General features: G+C 41.7%; 1 protein-coding gene across 1 annotated transcript in view; it reads left to right on the top strand.

Annotated features, from left to right (window-relative positions):
* Positions 1-27,718, top strand: part of LOC124776345 (WD repeat-containing protein 13-like) — a 90,047-nt gene extending 62,329 nt beyond the window's left edge. Inside the window, exons 9-10 of the mRNA XM_047251294.1 lie at positions 25,231-25,349; positions 27,227-27,718. Of these exons, the coding sequence (XP_047107250.1) occupies positions 25,231-25,349; positions 27,227-27,444 (337 nt within the window). The 3' untranslated portion in view covers positions 27,445-27,718. The remainder of the gene's footprint in view (positions 1-25,230; positions 25,350-27,226) is intronic.
* Positions 27,719-27,978: the final 260 nt, after the last annotated feature.

Genomic DNA, 27,978 nt, shown 5'->3' with positions numbered 1-27,978 from the left:
TGCTTTTATAGTATTGCTGACTATTAACATTTCTTTTTAATTTCACGACATTATTTCCCTCTGGCTGAATTTCACGTCTCTGTTATCACAGATATTGACACATTTCGCAATTACATTATTAATATAGAAATATTACCATCCTAAATACAGAGGGAATATTACTACAAAAAATATTACAATAATAACAAATGTCTTTTATGCAAAATTCAATAATATTTTTTGTTAAATAATTACATTATATACAAATGCTCAGAGCGGCGTATATGGTACAAATAAATTTTAGTTTGTTAATGTGTGTGTTTGCCAGGGAACGTTACATTGCCCCCTGGCAGCATTTGGCAAAGAGTTTCTATACTTTGACACAATGGTGCCAGTAACGTTCTTTACAATTCTGTATTTTTTATGGAATGGCTTTTTTAATTAGTCCCAGGGTTATATATGTTTATGGCTCCCCCATTTGGGCGAAGGCAGACAGGAAACCTGGGCAAAACTGTGCCGGAGCCCAGCCATCCCAGTTGGTTCATAATTGATCTTGTCTCTTTAGCAGTCATTCTTTTGAATTGATTTAACAGTTTGGCATCAACGGTTACATAATATCACTGTCACATACAGTTCAACGATATACCGCAAGGTCACTTGTCCTAGGATATATCACTTAGCTTTTTGAAATCATTTAGCACAGCATCACTTTTTATAATGTTCCCACTACCTACGTGTCACAAATCCATCTCCTACACTTGTTAGTTCACAGGCATACATAATAAATGTCCAATGTTTATCAAAAATGGAGTCATTGACATGTTATGCAGTTTGTGTAAATATTTTGGAAAATGACAACAATGCTGTAGTCAGTGAGCGGTGCGGAGTGATTGTTGAGCGGCGCTCGGCGCGGCGCGTTGGCTCCGTGTAGGTCACCGCCCCCGGTGTTGACAGCTACGGCGCAGAGGGGCGTGGCTGTCTGGTCTGCTACGGGCTGCTGCGGCCGCTGCATGGCTGATGTAGCCGGATGCGCGTTGGATATCAGCTCGCCCGTGTGACGTCTTCTTGCAGTGCTCCAGCAAACATGCAACAAGTTCACAAACAGTGTACTATCCTTATGGGCATTTTTCCTGCTGTGGGAAAGAACGCACACAGTTATTGGCAGTTATTATTCAGTAGGCCTTCACTAGTCTGGTTTGCACAATGTTTCGTTGTCACAGTAACACGTTTTATGGGCACACAATAATTTTCACCATGTCATGACTTGTCATTAGTCACACGCAAGTTTCACCTTAGGACAAAATGTATCTTTGTAGTCAATGCGCTTTTCTGGCGTCCCTTGACACACAAAGAATTAAAGTTTGACACTAACTTGGTCCACCGTCCGTTATCGGCTCACTGTTCGTGTCGTGCTAGTTCCTTGTCCACTTGTACACACGGCGATAATACAGTTTTTTATTACTTATACACAACAACTTCGTGACGTATTGCTGCAGGTTTAACAGTCACTGTCTGTCTCTGCCACACAATACTGCACTTTTGTTTAAGTTCCTTTATTTTTATTTACAATGTCCGCTGTGCAATTTTTGTAACAGCACATTCGTAACTCTTTACCAAGGTGTGTGATATTTGCGTACATGGTAACAAATATTAAAATTTCGTATTAGTTTGCCCAAAAATCATCTATATTCGTGTTCGAGTAGATTTTATCTGTGCATTCCAGCCGGGTTCAGGCATATTGTTCAATAACTCCTTTGAAATCATGTCACACTTTACTATCAAGGTCCTACGTAACTACAGTGTAGTCTCTGCTTTTCTTATCTTCTCTTCCTTAGGCTCAGGAATGACTGGGACCTTAGGCAAAGGTGCCAGCCACTCATTCAGAACTCTATTATTATTCATTATAATCTCGTTTGGTGGATACCCCGTAGGAGCATGCGGGGTTGCGTTGTGAATTTCCACAAACTTAGGTATCAGATCTGGCCATCTTGTGTGCTTATATGCAATGTATAACCTGAAAAATTTATTTAACTCTCCAAATGTTCTCTCTACTAAACTTGCTTGTGGGTGAAAACGGGATATTAGTATGTGCTTTATATCTTGTTCATGTAAATAGTTTTTCCAGGTATGGCCTGTAAAATAGGAAGCATTATCCGATATTATCGCTTCAGGCTTACCCACTTGTGTAAAATATTCTTTCCTTAACCATTTAACTATTCCATGAGCAGTGGCTGATTTAAGGCAGTATATTTTTAAGTATTTAGAGAAAAGGTCACACACCGCTAAAATGTACTTTAATCCACCCCTGGCTCGTGGGTAGGGTCCTGCTATGTCTATAGATACTAACTGAAGTGGCCTATGAGGCACTATAGGATGCAGTTCAAACCTTGTGGACTTATTTTGAAACTTAGCTTTTTTGCACAGAGGACAAGTCCTGATAATGGTGCGAGTCTGCTGGCTTATTCCCTTAAAGTAACAGAATCTGGATAAAATCCTTATTGTTTTGCCTATCCCAGCGTGACCCCATGCTAAATGCGTGTGCCACACTACAGCTGGGATAGCCTGTTGCGGTATACACACGACTCCATGGTCATTTGACACACCCGTTTTATAATACAGAATATCATCTATTATTTTGAAATTCTGAACACTTTTAAGATTGGTTCCTTCTTTAATTTTGCTAATGATATCTCGCCAAATCGGATCAGTTTCCTGCAATATAGACATATTCTTACACATATGTAAAAAGTCCCTCCTATGTACCTTATCTTGTACTAAGAGTATTCGATATTCCTCCGATTGTTCTAAAATCTTAGACATTGAGGATTACCCTAGTGGAAGCCTCGACAAGTCATCAGCTACAACATTATCTTGTCCTTTTAGGTACATAATCTTAATTTTATATTCCTGCAATGCTAACCTCCATCTTAGCAAGCGGGTATGGTATAATTTGCAAGACATTAAATAGCTCAGAGCCTGGTGGTCACTGAATACTTTGACTTCTTTACCATAGATGTAATAATTGAATTTCTTTACCGCCCAAACCACTGCAAGAGCCTCTAATTCGGTAGCGGAATATGCTCTCTCGCAGCTGTTTAGTGTGCGGCTGGCAAATCCGATTACATTGATTGTTGCGGGGTCATTGCTCCTGTCCCACTGAAATAGACAAGCACCCAGACCGTATGAACACGAATCTGTTGCTATGCAAAAATCTTTTGTCATGTCTGGGTGTCGCAGTATGTTTGCATTCACTAAGGCGTTTTTGATAGCGTCAAATGCGCATTGACATTCTTCTGTCCACATCCAGTGCGCATTTTTACGCAACAGGCTCAATAAAGATTCGTTATTCATTAATTGGTTTGGAACAAACCGTCTAAAAAAAGGATGCAAGACCTATAAACGCTTTGAGTTGTCTCTTAGTTCTCGGACTAGGAAACCCACAAATTGCGTCAAGTTTTTTGCTGTCAGGTTTGATGCCTTGTGGTGTTGTTATGTGACCTAGAAATTTAATCTGATTACGTCCAAATTTGGATTTCTCAAGATTCGCTGTTACTCCCGCTTGCTTAAACCTTTCTAAAACTCTACTCAGTAGTTCTACGTGCTCCTCCCAGGTGGCAGTAGCAATCACCAGATCGTCTACATACACTGTTACCCTTTGCAGCAAATCCGAACCTAAAACTGCGTCGAGGGCTGTTATGAAAACCCCTGCACTTACATTTAAGCCGAAAGATAGTACCCTAAATTGGTAGCTCCTTCCCCCAAACATAAATGCAGTATATTTCCTTGACTCGGGTGTGAGCAGGATTTGCCAGAATGAACTTTTCATATCAATAGATGTCAAATATTGCACTCCATGGAATTTTTGAATTTGCTCATCTAAGTTTTCCGGATGAGTCCTGACAGGTACAATAATTTTGTTTATGTCTCTCGCATCTAATACTAACCGTACCTGTCCGTCTGCTTTTGCTGCCGCCACCAAAGGACTACTATAAGGGGACAAAGATGGTTCTATTATTCCCCACACGATCAGTTTTCTTATTTCCTTAGCTACTACTTCCTTCTTGGACCAAGGAATGGAGTATGAGGCTCGACAGTAGGTTTTGTGAGGTATCACCTCGATATTGTACTGATATCCCTTAACAATTCCTGGTCGTTCTGAAAATACATCTGCATAATTAGATAATAACTGTACCAAATCCTGCTGTTGCATTGAATTCAAATTTTTGGACTGTGATACTTTGTTCACAAGTGCGTCCACATTTGCTTTTAATTGATCACTTTGTACATCTGGATAATAGAGATTTTGTCCTTGACAATGATTATCTGGATGTAGTATCCACTGATTCCTACACTTTATGTTAATAGTATTACAATTAGGCACAGGTACCTCTTCAGATCTGAGCATGGACAATTCTATCCTCCTATCCACGTTCATCAAACTTAATTTTCCCTGAGAAAGGTCGATTATTGCGTCCCTTTCTCTCAAAAAATCTACCCCCAAAATGCAGGCTACCTTTAAACCCTTTACTACCAGGAATGAGCACGCTATGGCTTCTTCCCCTAAATACATCTCTACCCGCACTTGGAGTTTAATTATTTGTCGCTGTGCACTTATGGCTCCAGTGACTTTACAATTATTCACGGGAAAAGTCAGCATATGCTTTTCTTTCCCCAGTACTCTGAATAAGTCCATACTCATGACGCTGACAGTAGCACCTGTATCTACGATTGCTTGCACATCAATATTGTTAATTTTGATCTCTATTATCGCTTTTACTTTGTCTTTGTGCTCCTTTATGCACGTGGATGGTTCAGTTATTAATTCATGTCCCATCTGTACCCCGTCATTATACCTAAGGATACAGATTCTCGATGTTTTGTTCTGTGTCGGGCTGCTCTCACTCCAAACCTCAGCCGACGATGGAGAGCGTATCTCGGCTGAATCTAGTTTGTTGGATTATTGCTGGTGGATGGGTGTGGCTGCTCTGTGTCACTGACCTCCACTATGTGTAAGTTGTGTTGCGTCGGCCGCCACGGTTGCGTAATTGGCGCATTTTGTGGTGGCGGTCGGTTATTGTCATATCTTTCACTGTTTTGCCGGTCCGGACTGGGCCTCTGGTTCTGTGGCCAAGTTCGGTTTGCATCATTATAAGTATTAGTGTTCCACGGCCCCCTGGCATTTTTCCATCTACTATTGCTTGGTGGGCCTGTTTCATATCGGTCATCAGACCTCCTTTTCCGGTCATTATTCACCGGCGGACTATTGCCGTTCCGGTCTCTACCTCTATTCCTGTTTTGTACATAATCTTGTCTCCTATTGTTACCTCCGCCATTTCCATTACTTGCTGGAGGCGTGTTATTTCGACCATTTCTGTAACTGTTTCCGTTACTTCTAGCCTGTTCAGAGGCTGCCTTAACATCCTCCTGAATCAGGTCAATTGAGTCCAGAACAGACAAGAAATGTTCCATGTCATTTTCGGGCACGTGTATAAGTTTTTCCTTTACGTGTATTGGCAAGTGTGATTTCAAAAGTCTGATCAAATCCCGGGATGAAATCTGCTCGTCCCAATAACGGGTCTTATTAATGTACTTCTCAAAATATTTTCGCAAATTGCCTAATCGTGGAGAATACGGCTCTGGATTATATACCCCCCTTCCGTAATCTCTCCTGAATACATGTTGACCAATATTTGGCCAAGAATGCCTTTTCAAATTGCTCATATGTATCGCAACTGTCAGCTGCTTCGGTTGCCCATAATGCAGCATCTCCTTGTATGTAAGACATAACGAACTGTATTTTCTGTGTATGACTCCAAACGCTAGGCAAAATGTTTCTAAATCCCTTGATAGACACTACAGGGTGAACAGATTTCTTCTCCGTTGTAAAGATCTGAAACTGTCGGTTTCTAATCAGACTTTCTTCAATCACTACTTTGGAATGACATTTATTTGTTTTGCTTACATTGGTTGCCTGTTCTGTCTCGCAGTCGCAATTTTTTACTGCTGTATTTATATGCCTATCATTGTTGGACCTGGCTGGCGTGACACACCCCTGCGCGTCACCGTGCAGCAAGCTGATTTCTAGCTCGACAAGACGACGGTTGACATTCCGCTGCCATAGCGGAATGTCAGTGTGCACCGCCTTTTTAAGGTCCTTTATTTCCGCATTGGAGCCCGCGTCTTTGGCTTCAATCGCGGCGTGCACTTGTTCGGACACTTTGTGCTCAATTACTTGATTTGTGTCAATCTCCAATTGTTCCACCCTGTTGGTCAGTACACTGATTTCCTCTACGATACTGGCGTTAGCCACTTGGATACTATCTACTCTTTCGCTTAGTTCTTTCACCGCTTTGGGTAAGGTTTCATAGTTTTGCTTCATACTAACAATCTCACTTTGCATAGCTTCTAAAGATTGCATTAACTGCAAGTCTCTCTCATGCATGCGTCGATCACGCTCTGCTTGTTTAGCATCACGTTCTCTATCACACTCTGCTTGTTTAGCATCACGTTCACTATCGCGTTCTGCTTGCATACATGCAAATTCAGCTACCAATCTCTGGTCACGCTCTGCTTGTTTACATGCAAATTCAGCTACCAATCTCTGGTCACGCTCTGCTTGTTTAGCATCACGTTCTCTTTCACGTTCTGCTTGCATACATACAAATTCAGCTTGGAAATTGAGCATGCGCTCGAACATAACTCTTAATGATTGCACTTCTGACACCTCACCACTCTCTGGTCCGTGTCCAGTGCTTGCGGGTGGCACAGTATTTCCGCTATCAACTGAATTACTGAGTGGCAGTGGCAACATTTCTTGCCCTTCTGCCCCCAGATTCTCACATTGTACTTCCTGAACTACGTCACTAACATTACTTTGTGTCCCACTTTCTAACTCGGTATCACTACTTACTAACTGTTGTTCATTATCCATGTTGATATCCTTCTGACTACGCAATCTAACCATAGTAAACTAAAGAAATAAGATCTGAACTAAATATCCTAACACTCAGGTTTCACTGACATAATCACACAAGAAATGGTCATTTGTTAAAACACACTTATTATATACTACAATGACTAACTACTCAAATGTCCTGTTATTTTAAAACAAAGCACTAACAACAAGCACACCACTAATGATCCGAGAACACTGCACTGAGGCTACTTTACTACCCACAGGACAACTACACTGTAGCTTTACCTTTTGGTGATCTATCTTGGGTGCAGCTGCCCCCTGGTATTGTGGTAGGTAATTAATTTTTCGAAATAATGAGCTCTCTTCTTCAGCTTGCCTTTGGATATATAGTGTTCTCATGCAAAAAATCATATACAGGTATTACCACACAATATTGGTTATGCAATACATACAATACATGGAAAAATTATTAAATTTTCTCCAACAAAGTCCGACTATAATAATTCCCTAGTTATCTCATGGGTATTTAGTGGCCACTGCATATTCGTGCTCCACGTTGGGCGCCAATTTAACGAAATTGCTATGCAAAAATCTTTTCGTCAAAGAATAAAATTTGCTTTTAAGTTAATTAATTTATCTTTTCTGTACGTACGAACTTTGTTGTAGAACCTCTCTCTTATTTACGTGTGGTAATAAAAATTTTTCACTTTCAAAAGAATTACGTACATTTAAAAATTACGTGAACTCATATTAACTGGTTAAGAATATTTAGTTGAAAATTAAATTCTTTACATCATTCGGCCTTGGCACACATTTTCTAAATGCAGTGGATTTTTTTTTTTTTTTTTTAAATAATATTTACTGAATTCTTTCCCGGCGTTAGCTTTTGAACACAAGATTATCACTATTAGCAGAAAATGGTTAATTATTACCAAGCCGACATTTAATTATCACTGATCAAACCTACTTCGCTATACATTTCAGTTATTTGAAAGAACCAAAATTGTTAAATTTCAATGTTAACTATCCGTCTAAGAATGCACAAATGTGTAACTATTTTTAAAATCTCAGTCAGTCTCTGGATCGCTGTAAAAGAAGAACATTCTCTTAATTCACTGTTAATTTTTATCTATCTGGTCCCGATTTATGGGTTTGGTTGATTTTCCCTTTAGCGGAACAATTTTTTAAATGTGCCGCCGCTGCAAATCGATCGGTCGCGGCACAGCCCAGCAACACCGCTAAAAAAATGCTGAAAACTCTTTAAAGAAATATTATAGATGACATGGGCAAGCTAATTTACATTAATAATACACACCTTTTATAAATTTCAATATATTTTTACCACAACAAATATTCAACTCACATTAGTTCGTAATTTCTCCTTCAATGGCGGCTAAATCTAGATACAGACAAATGACGTCTACCCATTCACCAAATACATCGACACAGCTTCCTACCGCTTTCAGCTCTAAACGAGGAAGACCAAAGAATACATAGTGCATTGTGCTTTTATAGTATTGCTGACTATTAACATTTCTTTGTAATTTCACGACATTATTTCCCTCTGGCTGAATTTCACGTCTCTGTTATCACAGATATTGACACATTTCGCAATTACATTATTAATATAGAAATATTACCATCCTAAATACAGAGAGAATATTACTACAAAAAATATTACAATAATAACAAATGTCTTTTACGCAAAATTCAATAATATTTTTTGTTAAATAATTACATTATATACAAATGCTCAGAGCGGCGTATATGGTACAAATAAATTTTAGTTTGTTAATGTGTGAGTTTGCCAGGGAACGTTACAAATGATGGCTGTGTAGTGCTGGAATGGGAACAGGGAAGGGGCTGGATGGGTGAGGACAGTGGCTAATGATGATTGAGGCCAGGAGGAATATGGGAATGGTGGATGTATTGCAGGGAAAGTTCCCAGCTGCGCAATTCAGAAAAGCTGTTGTTCGTGGGAAGGACCCATATGCCACAGGCTGTGAAGCAGTCATTGAAATGAAGGATGTCATGTTTGGCAGTGTGTTCGGCAACTGGGTGGTCCACAGTTTTTCAGGGGCCATTCATGCAGACAGATAGCTTCTTGGTTGTCATGCCCACATAGAATGCAGCATGGTGGTTGCAGCTTAACTTGTAGATCACATGACTGGTTTCACAGGTAACCATGCTTTTAAGGGGTAGGTGATTTTTGTGACTGGACTGGAGTAGGTGGTGGTGGTGATGGTGGTGGTGGTGGTGGTGGTGGGAGTGGGAGGATGTATGGGACAGGTCTTGCATCTAGATCTATTGCAAGGATATGAGCCATGAGGTAAGGGGTTGGGAGCAGGGGCTTTGTAGGGTTGGATGAGTATATTGTATAGGTTCAGTGGACAGTGGAATACCACTGTGGGAGGGGTGGGAATGATAGTGGGCAGGACATTCCAGCATCACACCCTGTCTTTTTACTTCTCTCCTTTTCCACTATTCCCCTCCCCTCCCGCCTCCCCTCCCCATCACCACCTCCACCTTGCCCTCTATCTAATGAAGGCATTACTGGCCGAAAGCTTTATTTGTGACAGTCTGTTTGTTGTACCTATCTGCAACTCAGTATCTCTGTTATATGGTGAGTAGCAACTGTAGCAACATTCCTTTTCATAATATTGTTACATTCCATCCCGGATTTTCCATTGTTTGATTCCTTGATGTGGCTCTCACATACTGTCTTAATGGGTCAATAGAGACCTGTCCAGTGATACCTGTGTCTGATTCTACCTAGAGTCTTCACGAATCTGAGGTAAACAGATGTTGGAGTTTTGGGGAACTACTTCAGGCACCTGGCCACAGATAATCTGGAATCATGAGCAAGTATTTCCACCCTGTTGGATCATAGCTCCTCTTATATGATACTCTGTTTATTAATTGTAATTTAATGCAGGACTGATTGAGATTCATCCATGCTGCTGTGTTTTGCCAAAGGGTTCCTCGAAAGGCAGTTGGCATCCTTGTGTTTACGTCCTTTTGTGTACTACTGTGACATACTCCTGAATCCTCAGTGTCTATCTTACTATTCAATCTGATGGATCCTTCTGGTTAGTCAGCCATCATAGAGAATGTTGGTCCATCACAGCAGTGAATGGTTTGCCAAACACTTACAGCCAGAACATGTTGATGGCCCAAACGACTGCAAGGCATTCTTTCTCAGTTGTAGAGTAGTTCGTCTTTGATTTAGAGAGAATTCTGGAATCGTATGCTGTCACATTTTCAGCACCTTACTGAATTTTCACTGTAACTGCACCTATCCCACAACTCCTAATGTTGGTGTGAAGTTATCTCTGGGAATTCTCATCATACAACAACTAGGACTGGAGAAGATGTTATCATCTTCCTAAAGACAATGAAAGATCTTTCTTGCACCTTATTCCAGGAAAATTTGGTGTCTCCATACAGGACATGCTTTGGTATAGAAATCCCAAATGAATTGCCAGTAGCATGAGCACATTTTGAGAAAACATTTAACGTCACGAATGGGCTGAGGAGTTGGCAAATCTGCAGATGCTCTTATTTTCTGTTGATAGAGATGCACTCCTTCACCCTAGGTGCCCCAAGATCATTTCTTTGCTGACGAAAAGGCACAAATGACTTAACTTTGAATTCATAGAGGCCATCAGGGGTTATGAAGACAGTCTTTTCGTGGTCAATCTTGTCAACCTCAGTTACTAGTAGCCTGTCTGCATGTCCATTGTTGAGAAATACTTTGCTTGTTTCAGTCAGTCTATTTTAGGGGGTTGTCAGTGCGCCGCAATGGATAGGAATCTTTCTTTGTAACTTTATTCAGTCATTGGTAGTCAACATAAAAATGCTATGTGCCATCATCCTGTTTCACAAGAACCACAGGGGAAGACCACAGGAGAGGACCAAAGGCTATCTGAAAGTTCAGTGGTGTCATCTTGCAGCCTCTTCTCCACTTCCACCTGGATTATCCGTCATTCAGCCAGCGACACCCTGTACAAGTGCTGACTAATTGGTGGATAATCCTCAGTGGCGATACAATATTGGTCTGGTCTGTCTTTTCTTGACTCTGGATTTTAAAACATCTGAAAATTGGTGCAGAATGGCTGGCACTCACTAACTTTGTTCATTCGTCACTCGTATCCTATTGGCAGTTTGATAGTAGCTTGCTTCTCTGTGTTGTTAGTAGCGGTAAGGGAGCACAATTCTTCATCAATGGCACTAAGCTTCCCTTCCTGGACCAATTCAGCTGTGCCTATGCAGATACCTTTATGGATGAGTTGTAGCTGCCAGTAACAGTTAAGTGATCCGAAGTTTTCCATGACCACCTGCAATGCTTATGATCCTCAGTGGCTTGTAGAAACCTTTTGTGAACCTGAATGGCCTTTTGGAACTGACAAAAGCTTCACAGTTCAACTGAGCATCTTCTTTTATGACTAGAACTTGCTTGTTGATGATGGCAGGATAATAATGTCTTCAGGAGCAAACACCTGTCCAAAGCAATCTTTGTTACGTGCACTTTTTGAAACAGATTCATCAATCTGGAGCTTTGATCTTCCACAGTCAATTACTGCTTGTGATGCCTGCAAAAAGTTCATTCTGAGAATAACATTACAACAACAAACTTGAAGGGTTGTGTTCTAACATTGGTAGTTATTCTTGCAATACATGTTGCTGTCAGCTGAACATATTTCCCATTTGTTACTTTCAGTCCAATGATTTTGCATCACAGAACATAGCCATCGTTAGCTGATGACTATAACTATTCAACATTACAGAAAAGGAAGCCCCTGAATTGACTACTGCCCCAATAAGTCAGCTGACGATGAGATTTCCTGACATCTTGGAGATTGTCGTCCATGAAGGATTTTCATATCTGACAGCCTCATGTTCATAGATGGTTTCCTCACTTAGTTTTCGTAAATTTGTTGGCAAGGCAGTAATTGATACTTCCATATGGCAATAGGGAATGGCTAGGGTGAGATAGACAGGAACCTCATCCAACAATTGGCAATGGGCTTCATCCTACAGCTCAGCTATAATTGTCTGCACTTGATTGGCATCAATAGAACTGTAGTGATGGCTATCAACTGGTAGCAAGGTAGTCATTAAAAACTCACCTTCTTTCTTTGCAGCAGCCCCCAGGGGCTCAGCATTCATTTGCTGAGTACGGGCTTGGCGGCCCCGGGGTCCTGAGCTGGGGACTGGTCTGCGCCGCCAGTCTCCTGTCACCGTAACTCCCGGACATGCTTCAGCGACCACCATATGGCGTGGCGGTGGAATGTTGTGTGCTGCGGGGAATGGTAATCTTGGCTTGACCGCCTGGATTGCGACTAAGGCCAACCTCTATAAAAACCCCTCAATCTTACGGTGTGCTCCGCGCCTATGAGATGCATGGCTGTTGGGGTGGAACAGTCGCAAGCGGGCAACCTCTGGGGCACCTGCCGCACCCCAGTTGTATACGGCTTACTCAGGCATGCGGGGCTCTGTCTGAGCGGACCTTTAGTTCCCTAGCTGCTCGTGGGACCGCAATGGACCCTTCGACCTCTACATTTCCCCCTACCAGTGGATTGGGTGGGCCACTGGTAGAAAAACACACCCCATCGAAAAAGCGACTTCATGCTGCGAGTCCTCCAGCTCCTGGTGTTGCTAGCGATTTATCAGACTGTCGTAACAGAGCACATGCTGATAATCAGAATGTGTTTTTGATTATTAAACAGAAGGAGGGTAGCTTTGAGAGGGTTTCTCCCTTTTACATCCACAAAGGTCTTGAGGGAATTGCAGGTACACTGAAATCTGTTAAGCGACTGCGCAATGGTACTCTGTTAGTTGAGACTTCTAGTTCCCGTCAAGTTGCTTCTCTTCGGAAAGCAACCTGTCTCGGAGAGTACGCTATCGAGACCGAGCTCCACTCCACTTTGAATTATAGTAAGGGTGTTGTGACATGTAGGGACTTGGTGGATATCTCCACAGACGAGTTAAAATCTGAGTGGGCTGACAAAGGTATTGTTGACGTGCAGCATATTATGAAATGAGTCGATGGGGACCTCGTCAAATCCGACTCGTTTATTCTCACGTTCAGTTGCCCGAGACTCCCAGAGCATGTTAAAGCGGGGTTCTTACATTTGCCAGTACGACCATATTTCCCCAACCCAATGTGCTGTTTTAAATGTCAGCGCTTTGGGCATACTACGTTGGGGTGCAATGGGATAGCCACTTGTGGTAAATGTGGTCAGCCTGCCCATGAAGGAGCCGATTGTTCATCGCCTGTGAAGTGCGTGAATTGCTCTGGGAGTCACCCTGTCTGGAGCCGGATCTGCCCCATCTATCTTGACGAACGGAAGATCCAGGAGATCAAAACATCTAAGCGCATCCCCTATGGTGAGGCCAAGAAGCTCTTTAAGGCCATGCAACCTCCTGTGTTTACAACATCTTTCGCTTCCGCTCTGAAACAACCGGTACAAATGGCCACTGTTGCTACGCAAACGGAGGTTGCTAGTGTTAGCACTAATACCTGCGTTTGCCAGTGCACTTGTGCTGCTGCGGTTGTTTTGAAACCTGCGGCTCTCCCCGCAACGTCGGACAAGGCCGTGGTTGCTGACATTGGGGTACTTCCTGCCTCTTCCCATATGGCGCCTTCTGCCCAGGCGAGTACAGCTCCACCTGCTGACAAGGCTCTGCATTCTAAGCCCCCCAAGACAAAGACGCCGAAGGTGAAGGTTTTGCCACCTGAGGAGACTGGTCAGTGTCGGTCCGATGACGAGGCCATTGTACTGTCTGACATCTCCCGTGGGTCGTCATCGGAGCTGATGGACATTGATGTCGACCGGGGGCGATCTTCTCGCCCCAGGAATAAATATCCGGCCAGTACGGGCTCTCCTCCAAAACACAGAGGCAGGGTGAAAGTTCAGCCACCCTGATCACTGGCTCCCATATTACAGTGGAACCTGAATGGGTTCAGGACGCATGTAGCCGAATTACAACTCCTTGTACGAGAGTGCCCTTTGTGCTTATGTCTCCAAGAGACACATTTTCAGGCCACTGATGCTCCTTCTTTACGGGGCTATACCGTATATCGGAAGGATGATCTGACAGGGGAAAGGGCAAAGGGTGGTGTTGCGGTTTTTGTCCGTGACATGCACCCATCATCTGAGCTCCCTCTCGTTACAGACTTGCAAGCAGTTGCAGTTGACCTTCTTGTGGGTTGGAGGCTCACAGTCTGTTCACTTTACTTACCACCTCAGGATGCGATAGACTCTGAGGCTCTCACAGACCTTATTAGCCAACTCCCCCACCCATTTCTTCTTCTGGGGGACTTCAATGCTCATAATGTCTTATGGGGCTCTTTGACTACTTGCCCCAGGGGCCGCATTCTGGAAAGCCTCATGATGTCTGAAGAACTGTGCATCCTCAACTCTGGTGCTCTCACTCATTTCTGTACTGCTTCTGGGTCGTCATCAGCTATTGACCTTTCCTTTTGCTCTCCAGCACTCGCGGATTCTGCTCTGTGGGAGGTTGCTGCTGACCTCGATTCTGGTGACCACTTCCCCCTTTGGATTCGCCTCCTGGATGAGGCTATGGCATTACCAGTGCCGCCCCGGTGGCACCTCTGCCGAGCTGACTGGACACTTTTCAGCCAACTGGCTATTTTGGAACACCATGCCAGCGTCCACGAATGGGTAGACCATGTTACAGCCGTGATCTCCCATGCTGCTGAATTGTCAATCCCACGGTCATCCGGTCATCCGGACATCCCAAGAGGCGTCCTGTCCCTTGGTGGACCGCTGAGTGCCGCTCAGCCATCCGAGCCTGCTGTGCAGCTCTGCGCCGCTTCAAGTGCTGTCCCTCAGCTGACAATCTTGCGGCCTTTCGGGTGGCAAGAGCCAAAGCGCGGCGAGTGATTAAAGAGAGCAAACGACGGTCATGGCAATCGTTCTTGAACTCCATCTCCCGCTCCACTAGTTCTACGAAAGTATGGGAAGCCATCAGGAGGATTTCCGGGAAACTCGGCCAGCTACCTGTCACGGCATTGCTGCATCAGGGAAGTCTTCTCCCGGCGCCGAGAGACATTGCCCAGACACTGGCCATGCATTTTGCGGCATCTACCGCCACTATTAACTGTGATCCAGATTTCTGCCGCTACCGCACTGCCATCGAGAGGGGTCACTTGGACTTCCGGTCTCCAAATTCTGAACCCTACAACTGCCCCTTCATAATGTGGGAACTGGATTCGGCGCTGTCTGTGGCTCATGATACTGCACCTGGTCATGATCAAATCCGGTACAGCATGCTGTAGCACTTGTTACTGCCTTCCAAGGAAGTTCTCTTGAATTGTTTTAATATGATATGGTTATCCGGCACGTACCCTGACTCGTGGAGGGAGGCGATTTTGGTTCCCCTCCTCAAACCAGGGAAGGACCGAACGCATCCCAGTAGTTATCGGAGTATTGCTTTGACGAGCTGTGTCAGGAAGACGTTGGAACGCATGGTCAACCGTCACCTGGTTTGGCTGCTCGAGACCAGGCAGCTCCTTAGCCCCTCTCAGTGTGGCTTTCAGAGATGTCGTTCCACTATCGACAATTTGACCCTGCTTGAGGCGGCCATCCAGCAGGCCTTCCTACGTAACCAGCATTGTCTAGATGTATACTTTGACATTAATAAGGTGTATGATGCTACTTGGCACCGCCTAATCCTCAATCAACTCCATCAGTGTGGCTTTCGTGGCCGTCTCCCCATCTTCATTCGGTCCTTTCTTTCCCACTGCCTCTTTCGATATCGGGTTGGTACTGTGCTTTCTGATTTGTACGTGCAGGAGAATGGTGTTCCTCAGGGAAGTGTTTTAAGTGTCGTCCTCTTTGCCGTCGCCATTAACAGTATCGCGTCCACTATCCGGAGTCCTGCCCAATGCTCTTTGTTTGTGGACGATTTTGCTGTTTTCTGTTCTTCCTCTAGTCTTGTCACTGCTAGTCGGCAGTTGCAGCTTACGATAAAGCGATTAGAGGCATGGATTGCGAAGACGAGTTTTACCTTTTCTGCAGACAAATGTGTGTGTGTTCATTTTAATCGTTCTCGACGTCTTTTTACCTCCCCTGAATTGCGTCTGAGGGACACCATTCTTCCTTTTAGAGACACTGTGAGGTTCCTGGGCCTCACTTTTGATTCCAAGTTGTTGTGGTTGCCTCACCTTAAAGACCTCAAGGTGCGGGCCCTGAAGGCACTGAATATTTTGAAGTGTCTGAGCCATCGGTCCTGGGGAGCAGATCGGGCGCGTCTGCTGCAATTTTATAGGGCTTTCGTCCGATCGCGTCTTGACTATGGTTACACCATGTATGGGTCAGCAAGGCCTTCGTATCTGAAGATTCTTGACGCTGTACACCATGAGGGTATCAGGCTGGCCACTGGTGCCTTCCGTACCAGTCCCATCCCCAGCCTGTGTGCTGAGGCAAGGGAACCGCCGCTCGCCGTCCGGCGGAATCTCCTCATGGTGCGACGGGCGTGTCAATTCCTTGCCTGTCCTACCTCCCCTGCGTACCCTACCGTTGCCCGACCGCCTATGGAACGTCTCTTTTCCAGTCGTCCCAGGGCAAGGGACCATTTGGGATTCATGCCAAGCATTTGCTTGCGTCCCTTGGTGTGGAGTGTGTGGCCCCCCAACGACTGGGTTTTACTCGTCTCCCTCCCTGGTTGCTCCAGAGGCCGAGCGTCCTTTTAGACTTGTCGGAGTACCAGAGGAGCTGCACTCCTGCGTTTGTTTTTACCTCCTTATTTTCCAATATTTTACACCAGCATCCGGACCATGTACTAGTATTTACGGATGGCTCTAAACAGGGGGACTCTGTTGGTTGTGCTGTTGTTTTCCCTGATCGAGTCGTCAATTACGGCTTCCTGCGGCGTTTACCATCTTTGATGCCGAATTGTTTGCGATCCTGCGGGCATTGGAGCAGATGAGATGTGTTCCCAGTCGTAAGTTCCTCATCTGTTCTGACTCCCTGAGTGCCCTTCAGACCATTCAACACTCGTACCCAGCGGATACGGTCGTCCAGAACATCCATGATGCCCTACTCCACCTGCAACGGCAGGGGAAGGAGGTTTCTTTCTGCTGGGTGCCGGGGCACGTGGGTATTAGGGGAAACGAACTGGCGGATGTGGCTGCCAAAGATGCATGTTCCTTCCCTCACGTTGTTGAATGTGCCGTCCCCCTCCATGCTATTACCTCCCTCCTGCATTTTCGTGTTATGTGTCAATGGGAAGAGGAGTGGCTGGCAGTCGGTGACAATAAGCTGCGTCTGGTCAAGGCCACCATGCGGCCATTGCGTACGTCCTACCAGTCATGCAGGCAGGATGAGGTTCTCCTCACTCGCCTCCGCATCGGGCACAGTCCCTTCACACACGGTTTTTTACTCCGACGGGAGGATCCTCCAATCTGCAGTGCTTGTGGCATCCAGATTACTGTCCGCCACATTTTACTTGACTGTCTTTTATTCTCTGACCAGAGGGCGGTTGTTTCTTTGCCACCGGATTTGTCCTCTATTTTGAAAGACGACGCAACGTCTGTGGTTAAGGTTTTACGGTTTTGTGTCCTGTCCAATTTGTTGCCTCGGATTTCAGGGAGAGGGTTTTAATGTGCTGCTGGATGACTGGCTCACCCAGATTTTAGGTAAGAGGTCCGCCAGTCACGAATACCTCCTTGTTTCCCTTTGGTTTCTGTCCTCCCTTCCTTGTGTTTCCTTTCCTTTTTTAGTGCACTCCTTCTCCTCTTGTTTTGCCTCTGTATGTGAGGATTTGGAACTGCGTGAGGTCTGTGTCTTTTAGCTGTTCCCCTTGTTCGCTGTCCGTCTTAGTCCCTTCACTGCATATGTTCCTGTTTTTATGCGTTTGGGCGCTGATGACCCCGCTGTTTAGCGCCCGTAAACCTCAAACACACACACACACACACACACACACACACACACACACACACACACTCTCTTTGCAGCAGCATATGATATGTCCAAGGCATCCGCAGTGGAAACACACTGGAATGTTATCCTCTGTCCTCCAAGTTTCTGTTCTTCTTCAGGTATTATACTTGGCGCCAGAGTCCATTTTTCCTGGCACATTGAACTGGTGGAGGAAATTGATGCTAAAAGATTGAAACACCTCTTCTTCAACATTGTTTAGTACCTCCCGATGTATTGGGTTGATATTTACGGCAGGTATCTCCTGCTTACTTGGTCCAATAGTTCTGGTTACTATAGATTGCTGTATCTCTTCTCTCACTAATAGAAGTGTGTGAGAGAGAAAGGTATGGTGGTCTTCAGCAGCTGTCATTGTGACCACATTAAGGAGTTGGTTATACTTCTTTCATCCACTCTTTTTTGTTGCATTTCCTTGATACACTGGTGCCTCTTAATGAATTCATTGGTTGTTGTGACATTGTTTGCCAGAAGAGCTTGGTACGTGTCTTTTGGGACCTCTTTCATCAAGTGTGAGATTTTGTTGGCTTCTGTCATAGTGCCAAAACATTCTGTATGTGGGACTGTGTCATCTCCCATGATTGGCCCCCTTCTCTTACTGCCGATTGTTACCAAACGTTTCCTTCAATTCAACATGGAATTCACCCCAGAGCTTCTCTTCACTGTTCCAGGACTGTGCTATCTCGAAACCTGGCAGAAAATCCAAAGAGATTCTGGTCATATGTGAAGTATGTTAGCTGCAAGAAACAATCGATGCCTTCTCTGTGCAATAGCAATGGGGATACTATTGAAGACACTGCTGCCAAAGCAGAGTTACTAAACACAGCCTTCCAAAATGCCTTCATAAAAGAAGACAAAGTAAATATTCCAGAATTCGAATCAAGAACAGCTGCCAACATGAGTTATGTAGAAGTAAACATCCTCAGAGTAGTGAAGCAACTTAATTCACTTAATAAAAGCAAGTCTCGTGGTCCAGACTGTATACCAATTACGTTCCTTTCAGAGTATGCTGATGCATTAGCTCCATTCTTGACAATCATATACAACCGTTCGCTCAATGAAAGATCCCTACCCAAACACTGGAAAGTTGCACAGGTCACACCAATATTCAAGAAAGGTAGTAGGAGTAATCCACTAAGTTACAGGCCCATATTGTTAACATCGATATGCTGCAGGATTTTAGAATATATATTGTGTTCAAACATTATGAATTACCTTGAAGAAAATGGTCTATTGACACGAAGTCAACATGCGTTTAGAAAACATCGTTCTTGTGAAACACAACTAGCTCTTTATTTACATGAAGTGTTGAGTGCTATTGACAAGGGATTTCAAATAGATTCCGTATTTCTGGATTCCAGAAGGCTTGTGACACTGTACCACACAAACAGCTTATAATGAAATTGCGTGCTTATGGAGTATCGTCTTAATTGTGTGACTGGATTTATGACTTCCTGTCAGAGAGGTCACAATTCGTAGTAAGTGACAGAAAGTCATAGAGTAAAACAGAAGTTATTTCTGACATTCCCCAAGGTAGTGTTATAGGCCCTTTGCTTTTCCTTATCTATATAAATGATTTGGGAGACAATCTGAGCAGCCGTCTTAGGTTGTTTGCAGATGACGCTGTCATTTATTGACTAATAAAGTCATCAGAAGATCGAGGCTAACCAAAGACTGCATTTTATTGGCAGGACACTTAGAAAATGTAACAGATCTACTAAGGACACTGCCTGCATTATGCTTGTCCGTAATCTTTTAGAATACTGCTGTGCGGTGTGGGATCCGTACCAGGTAGGACTAACTGAGTACATTGAAAAAGTTCAAATAAGGGCAGCATGTTTTATATTATTGTGAAATATGAGAGAGAGGATCACTGAAATATACAGGATTTGGGCTGGACATCATTAAAAGAAAGGCGTTCTTCGTTGCAATGGAATCTTCTCACGAAATTCCAATCACCAACTTTCTCCTCCAAATTTTGTTGACACCGACCTACATAGGGAGAAATGATCACCACAATAAAATAAGGGAAATCAGAACTCATACAGAAAGATATAGGTGTTCATTCTTTCCGCGCGCTATACGAGATTGGAATGATAGAGAATTGTGAAGGTGGTTCGATGAACCCTCTGCCAGGCACTTAAATGTGATTTGCAGAGTATCCATGTAGATGTAGAAGTAAAATTACGTATTTACCAGTATGTCACGAAACTTTGCCACCTGCTGTATATGGTGACTTGGTCAAATCCTTTCAGCCATTTCATCAGATCCTGACCAGTGTCTCCAGAAAACACTGATGGATGCCTGATCTGCAGGTGACTGGTTGCTATTTTGAAATCCTTTTGTTTCCTGAATATACAAATGTTAGGAACAATGTACTACTTGTATTCTGGTTCCGTCAGTGTAGGCGACAACTTTTCTGTTGCCTACTAGGAGCCACAGTGATATATATGTTTTGAAGTATGTGAGATCTCCTCCAAACAGTTGCACATCTTAACAACCTTAAAAGCCGGTTGCTGTGGCTGAACAGTTCTAGGCGCTTCAGTCAGGAACCGCTCTGCTGCTACGGTCATAGGTTCGAATCCTGCCTCGGGCATGGATGTGTGTGATGTCCTTAGGTTGCTTAGGTTTAAGTAGTTCTAAGTCAAGGGGACTGATGACCTCAGATGTTAAGTCCCATAGTGCTTAGAGCCATTAGAACAACCTCAAATTCGAAAATAGGCTCTTCGGTGATACATAATTCTAAACAGCTTACTCATGCAGAACTAATATGGGAAAAGGAGGTATTGTTGCATATATTAAGACAGAACACAAGTTCAAGTGTGTTGACACAAGTAGATTTTGTAGTGATCAGCACATAAAGTGTTTGCTTGTGAATTAATGCTGAAAAACAGTTCACTTTTAATTGTGACAGTATACAGATCCCCACTGGGAAATTTTGAATTATTTATGAGGAACCTGGATTCCTTATTGTGCTGTCTGTCAGACATCAGCAAGCAGTTAAAAGTCCGTGGTGACGTCAGTGTAGATTTTCTAAAGGATCCTGATAGGAAAAAGGATCTAGAAACCTTATTTGGATCCTTCAATTTGCTCTCAGTAGTTAACATTCTGACATGGGTGGATAAAGAAGCAGGTTTCTAATTGATAATGTTTTCTTTGGTGCAAGAAAATAACTGTTTACCCAGTAACAAATGCTCTCTCTGATCATGATGCACAGTTAGTCAGGATAAATGACATAGTGCCTTACAGTGTGGATATACCTCAGCGGAAGTCATTTAGAATTATTAATGATGACAGGGCAAATGTTTTTAAGAGTAGTTTACAAGAAACAACCTGGGGTGAAATTTATAAATAATCAAATGCCAATATAAAATTTAATCTGTTCCATGGTAAATTCATATCAATATTTGAAAATAGCTTTCCGCATAAGCTAATTAGAAGAGACATTAAACAGCCATGTAAAAAACCATGGACCACTAAGGGGATTAAAGTATCTTGTGAAAGGAAAAGGGAAATTTTTCTTTTGGCAAGAACAAGTAGAGACCCTGCAGTAGTTGTGCACTACAAAAACTACTCAAAATTATTAAGAATGGCCATTAAAAACTCAAGAAACATGCACATAATATCAGAAATCAGTATGTCTGACAACAGCGTTAAGGCAACATGGAATATAGTGAAGCAAGAGACAGGACAACCAACTACAGAAGAGGATAACATTACTATGGAATTGAATGGAAGGTTTATAAATGACAAGTCACAGGTAACAAATGTATTTAATAATCATTTCTTAAACATAGTAGAAAGCTTAGGGATCAACAGTTCAAGAGATAGATCACAGCAATATGTTGAAGAAATAACTCTCATAAAATTACATCATATGAATGTATCAACAACTTCTACTTTTGAAATTAAGAGGGTCATACATTCTCTCAAGAATAAAAGCTCTTCTGGTTTTGATGGTCTTTCCAGGAGAGTACTAAAGACTTGTTCCCATATAATAAGACTGGTATTGTCAAAAATATGTATTGCATCACAAACTCAAGGCATTTTTCCAGAGAGACTAAAACATGCTGTTGTTAAACCCCTCTTTAAGATAGGTGATAAGAGTGCCATCAGTAACTACTGACGTATTTCACTCCTGACATCATTTTACAAAATTTTTGAGAAGGTGATGTATTATAGAATAGTATCTCACCTTGGCTACAATAATATCCTCAGCAAATCACAGTTTGGGTTTCAGAAGGGTTACTGAACTGAGAATGACATTTACATGTTCACACGCCAGATATTACAAACATTAAATAACAAAATAGCACCGGTAGGTAATCTTCTGTGACCTGTCCAAGGCATTTGATTGTGTTAATCATAGTATACTGGTAGATAAATTGAAGTTTTTTTTAATGGGATTGATGGTATAGCCAACCAATGGATCGTGTCATATCTAAGCAAAAGAATGCAGAAAGTTGTACTTAGTAATAATTCAACTAACAGAATCGAGGGACATAATTCTGACTAGGAAGAAATCATGTTTGGGGTTCCTCAGGGCTCAAACTTAGGTCCACTACTGTTTCTCATATACATAAATGATCTACCATCTAATGTACAACAAGCAGAAATAGTTCTTTTTGCAGATGAGACCAGTATTGTTATCACTCCCAGTATACACACAGAAATGGAAGAAATGGTGAACAAAGTTCTCAAAAGTATCATTGACTGGTTTTCTGCGAATGGTCTCTCCCTGAATTTCATAAAGACACATCATATTCAGTTCTGCATCTCTAGGGGCACTGCACCAGTGATAAGTGTAACACATGGTGATGAAATCAAACACAGGGTGGAAACTTCAAAATTCTTAGATGTTCCTATTGATAAGAATTTAAATAGGAAAAAACACATTTTGGAACTCCTAAAACAACTTAGTTCATCCACATTTGCACTTGGAATCACAGCAAATTTTGGGGGGAGAGAAATCAGTATGTTGACATATTTTGCTTATTTTTATTCAGTAATGTCATATGGAATAATATTCTGGGGTAACTCATCTCTAAGAAAGAAGGTCTTCTTTGCCCAAAAACTTTCTATAAGAATAATATGTGGTGCTCACTCGCGATCATCTTGTAGATGTCTGTTTAAGGAATTGGGCATTCTGACTACTGCTTCACAGTATATTTATTCCCGTATCAAGTTAGTTGTAAATAATCCACTACAATTCAAAAGGAACAATGAGGTACATAATTACAGTACTAAAAGAAAAAATGACATTCATTACTCAACATTAAGGTTGTCTTTAGCACAGAAAGGGGTGCACAATGCTGCAACAAAAAATTTTGAACACTTACCCAGTAATATAAAATGTCTAACAGACAGCAAGGTAAAATTTGAAAATAAACTGAAAAAGTTTCTCCTTGACAACTCCTTCTATTTTGTAGAAGAATTGCTATGTTTGTAATGTGTAAAAGGTGTTGGGGAGGAATTGCTACCTCAATCTGTATATCCTGTTTTCATTTCGGAGGGAAAAAAATTATATGGTGATGTTTAGAGTACAGATAGATGTACAAATTAATTTGCAATATGAATGTAAAATGACTCTTCCACATCATGACGATTTTTCATGCAAAATGATCCATGAAACATGAAAGTAACTAACTAACTAGCACTGAGAGCACGTTTGTTACGAGCACAAACATATAACCACAATAGTACTGAACTCCTGTACAGAAAGTGCTGCTATTTATACAAATATTGAATATTCCAGAAGATACAAATGATACAAATGTAAGACATTGTGAGAACCTTCCAGAAATGATAAATACTAAACAACAAATAATTTCTGGTGTTAAGGTTTGAAATCGTGACCTTATCAACCAGTGACACTAACTGCTGTACCTTACAGCATGCACCACAGTTTGTGGCAATGTATACTAAGTCTGACTCAGGAATAAAATACAAGAAGAAAGTACTTAGCCCATGGTCTGCAGTGTAGGCTCAAATTCCAGCCCTGCGATAATCATGTATGTTCTCTGCTGGTTTCGTAAATCTCTTCAAGAAAGTGTCAAAGTGGTTTCTCCACAGTAAAGCTGGCAATATTACATAACACTGCTGTATAGGCTCTTGTCTACATTTCTATGATGATCCATGTGAATTCCAGAAAATTAGGAACACTGTCCTTTTTTCACTGTCGTTAATTACCATATTATGCCAGTTGCCCCCGCCACCCCCCCTCCCCTTTCCTTCGACTTCTTCTCGTGTTCACGTTGTCAGGCATTCTGCTACATTCTTTCTCCTCTGCCATATGCTATCTTCTTTTTGCAACATTCATGTAATTAACCTTTACAATAACAAGGGAAGATTTTCTGAAAGAGAGAAATGCGTTAATATCAAACATAACTCTAAATCGCAGGAAGGCTTTTCTGAAACTAAATGTCTGGGATTAGCCGTATATGGAAGTGAAATGTGGATGATAAACATTAGAGGCAAGAAGAATGTAGAAGTTTCTGAAACATGGCCTTACAGAAGAATTCTGAAGATTGGGTGAGTAGATGGAATTACTGTTGAAGAGGTACTAAATCGAGTCAGGTCTTTCTGGCACAGCTAGACTAAGGAAAGGGATATGACATAACCTGAGGCATCAAGGTATTGTTAATTTGGTAATGATAATGGTGGTAGCGGAAAATGGTAGAGGGAGGTTGAGACTCCTCTATAGTAAGCAGGTTCAAATAGATGCAGGTTGCAGTAGTTCTGCAGAGATGAAGAGACTGGCATGGAGTGCTGCATAAAACAAGTTTCCTTTTAGAACACGTGGTGTTATGTTTGATCCTGTTGTAATTACCTTCATTCATAAAATGATAATATCATCTGTAGAAACAAACAAAGTAACTCAGATGTAATTTTGTTTTCATCAGCGTTGCCAAAACTAATTTAGTAAATACCTGCCACATTATAACTTTTTGAACTTCTGCCCAAGGGAAGTGATTTTAAACATATTAAATGTTTACATCTGCAAGACAAAAGAACTGTATAATAAGAGTACAATCAAGTAAGGTCATCTGCAGCAGCAGGTGTAGGCCTTCTATTCGTGCCCAGCCATTTTTCCTAACCTGAAGTCCTAATTTATTTTCATAATGAGTTACTGAAAAGTCCTATTCCCACCAACCCTTTACTGTCTTCTGCTAGACGAAGGAACTCCTGGTTCTAAAAGCTAGTATTTGGTTTTCCCCTTTTTTGCGTTGACATATTCTGTGACAAAAATATTTTTGTATCTCTATTTTCTTGCAATTATACATTAATAGCTTGCTGTTTTAGTTATTGACTATTATTAATTATTGATAAAATTATATGTGACCCACAATGTTAATTTTCGTTAAATTTTAGGGTTGTAGATAAGGAAGGAAGTCTGCAGCTGAGGCGCAAGTTCTCTATCAGGCACAAGAATTACTTAGTGCGATCCACTTTCTGCCCTATCATGTCCTTCCGGCAGGGAGCATGTGTTGGTGAGTTTTCCTCTCTCTCTCTCTCTCTCTCTCTCTCTCTCTCTCTCTCTCTCTCTCTCTCTCTCACACACATAAATGTATGATTCAGTGTTGATGGCAATGAGATTGTCAAATTTATTTGTATATTTGTTTCCATACATAATTTTCCATTAACATATTTAAAAACTACACTCTCTTAGCTAAGCAATTGTGGCTAGTAAGTATCTATTATGAAGTAGTAGCACTTGAATATTTGGTGATTAACAAACACAGTTTTTCAGAAGTTTAATTTTGTTAGTAAGTGTGCTATATTTTCTTCTTCTGTTTCCCTTTGCTGCAAGAACATATGAAAATTTTGTTGGTAATGGACCGTGAAATGCTATAGAGTGCATGTGAAATATGTTAACTGCTCTCAAAAATTGTAAATTTATTTATGCTGATGGTGACAACACAGATCCCTGCTGCAGAGTCCCCTCTCATTTTATCTGAGTACAATATAGCAGACTCATATTGAACTGTAGGCAATAATTTTCAAATGGAATCTACAGAGTAAGATTTTAAATTGTGTAACAACCTCAGTGTACCATAACATTTAATTCTAGTTTAACCTTTTGTTTTTCATTCAAGCTTTGTAATTGTTAGTTTTGTAAACATGATTGATATGATGTCCTTAATACATATTCTGCACTATAAATGCCTTCAGTGCTGTGTATTGTCCATGACCTTCTAGAAACTATGTATTTGTAAGGACAAAAAAAAAGAAGGTCACATAGCCTTACAAACATTGTTATGTTATCTTTTATTTCAGGATTTTGTAATGTAACCTGTAAGTAGTTTACTGTTACAGTTCTCAGAAGTACTTCATGCAGACTAACTTAATGTTTCCTATGTTTAACAACACTTTAGGGGACAATTATTTGTATTTAATATTGTGAACTTTAAAAATCAACCTTCAACACCTACATCTAGTAATATACACACTTTGCGAGCCACTGTACAGTTCATGGTGGAGGGTAATTGCTACCATTGCTTACCATTCCCTTTCTGCTCATAATGGAATGAGGGGAAAATGTCTGCCTTGTGGCTCCATATGAGCCCTAATCTCCCTTATTTAGAACTTATGTGATATGAATACTGGAAGCAGTATAATTGTTCTGCAGTTTGTTGCAAATGCTGATTCTCTAAACATGCTCATTGGCATTCGCCTGCTCTCTAGGGATTCCCATTTAAGCTCATGTAGCATTTCATACTGATTTAACCAGTAACAAATGTAGCAGAATTTCTCTGATTTACTTACATTTCTTCCTTTATTCTAGACTGGTGAGGATCCTAAACATTTGAACAGTACTCAAGAATGGGTTACACAAGTCTTCTGTACATAGTTTGGTACACTTTCCCATAACTCTCCCCGTAAACCATAGTCAACCATTTGCCTTCCCTATAACTGGCTTTACGTCCTTTTTCTGTATCACATTATTTCTCAATGTTATACCTAGATGTGTGTAATTGCCATAACTGAGTTGAGAAGTGTACCATTAACACTGTAATCAAATATTACAGGAATTCTTTCCTATCCATCCAAATTACCTTACATCTATTGACATTTAGAGCAAGATGCCATTCCTCCCACCGATGAAAATTCCGTCAAAGATCTGAAATGGTCTATTAAAATTGTTATCGGTTTCTGAGACCTTTTTCCTAAGTGCTTACATGGCAAAATTATCATTATGTAACAGGCGCAATTGGAGATGTAGATGAACTATTTCATGAGGTTAAAAATGTGTTTATATTAACTTATAGATTTCCTTTCATAATTGACAATTCTAGTAATTTTCAATTTAGATATCAATTTCAACATGAAGAGTTAAATAATATTTTTTCTTTTCCTTTCTTCACAGTTACTGGAAGTGAAGACTCCTGTGTGTACTTCTTTGACATTGAACGTGATGGGAAGGCTTGTGTCAACAAGTTGCAAGGACATGCTTCTCCTGTACTGGGTGTTAGCTTCAACTATGATGAGTCCCTATTAGCAACAAGTGATTATCAAGGTCTTGTTATAATATGGGAGAGAGAAAAACGACCCGGAAGTGAGAAATGTCGGGGAAATCCTAGCTGATATGCTATAGCTCACTATTTAACAAATAATTTATGAAATGCAATATTTTATTTACAGCATTTATGTTCAGTTTCTGCAGTGTCTTATCATTTTTTTTGTTGTGTGTTGTTACTACTTTATATACTAATTTATTTGGAAAAAATGTTGATTGTTACTATTTCTTACGAGAATCCTAGTGGAGTTTTTGATGTTAATGTTCTTAAGAACTTTGGTGGGCACACTGTAATTACATGCTTGTTACATGAGGACAATAAAACACATTGTATTCTCTGAATTGTTGTTGTTGTGGTCTTCAGTCCAGAGACTGTTTTGATGCAGCTCTCCATGCTACTCTATCCTGTGCAAGCTTCTTCATCTCCCAGTACCTACTGCAACCTACATCTTTCTGAATCTGCTTAGTGTATTCATCTCTTGGTCTTCCTCTACGATTTTTACTCTCCACGCTGCCCTCCAATACTAAATTGGTGATCCCTTGATGCCTCAGAATATGCCCTACCAACCGATCCCTTCTTCTAGTCAAGATGCGCCACAAAT

Source organism: Schistocerca piceifrons, chromosome 2, assembly GCF_021461385.2.
Source record: "Schistocerca piceifrons isolate TAMUIC-IGC-003096 chromosome 2, iqSchPice1.1, whole genome shotgun sequence".
Taxonomy (NCBI): Eukaryota; Metazoa; Arthropoda; class Insecta; order Orthoptera; family Acrididae; genus Schistocerca; species Schistocerca piceifrons.
Note: the sequence above shows the minus strand (reverse complement) of the source record. Positions and strands in the feature narration are given on the sequence as shown.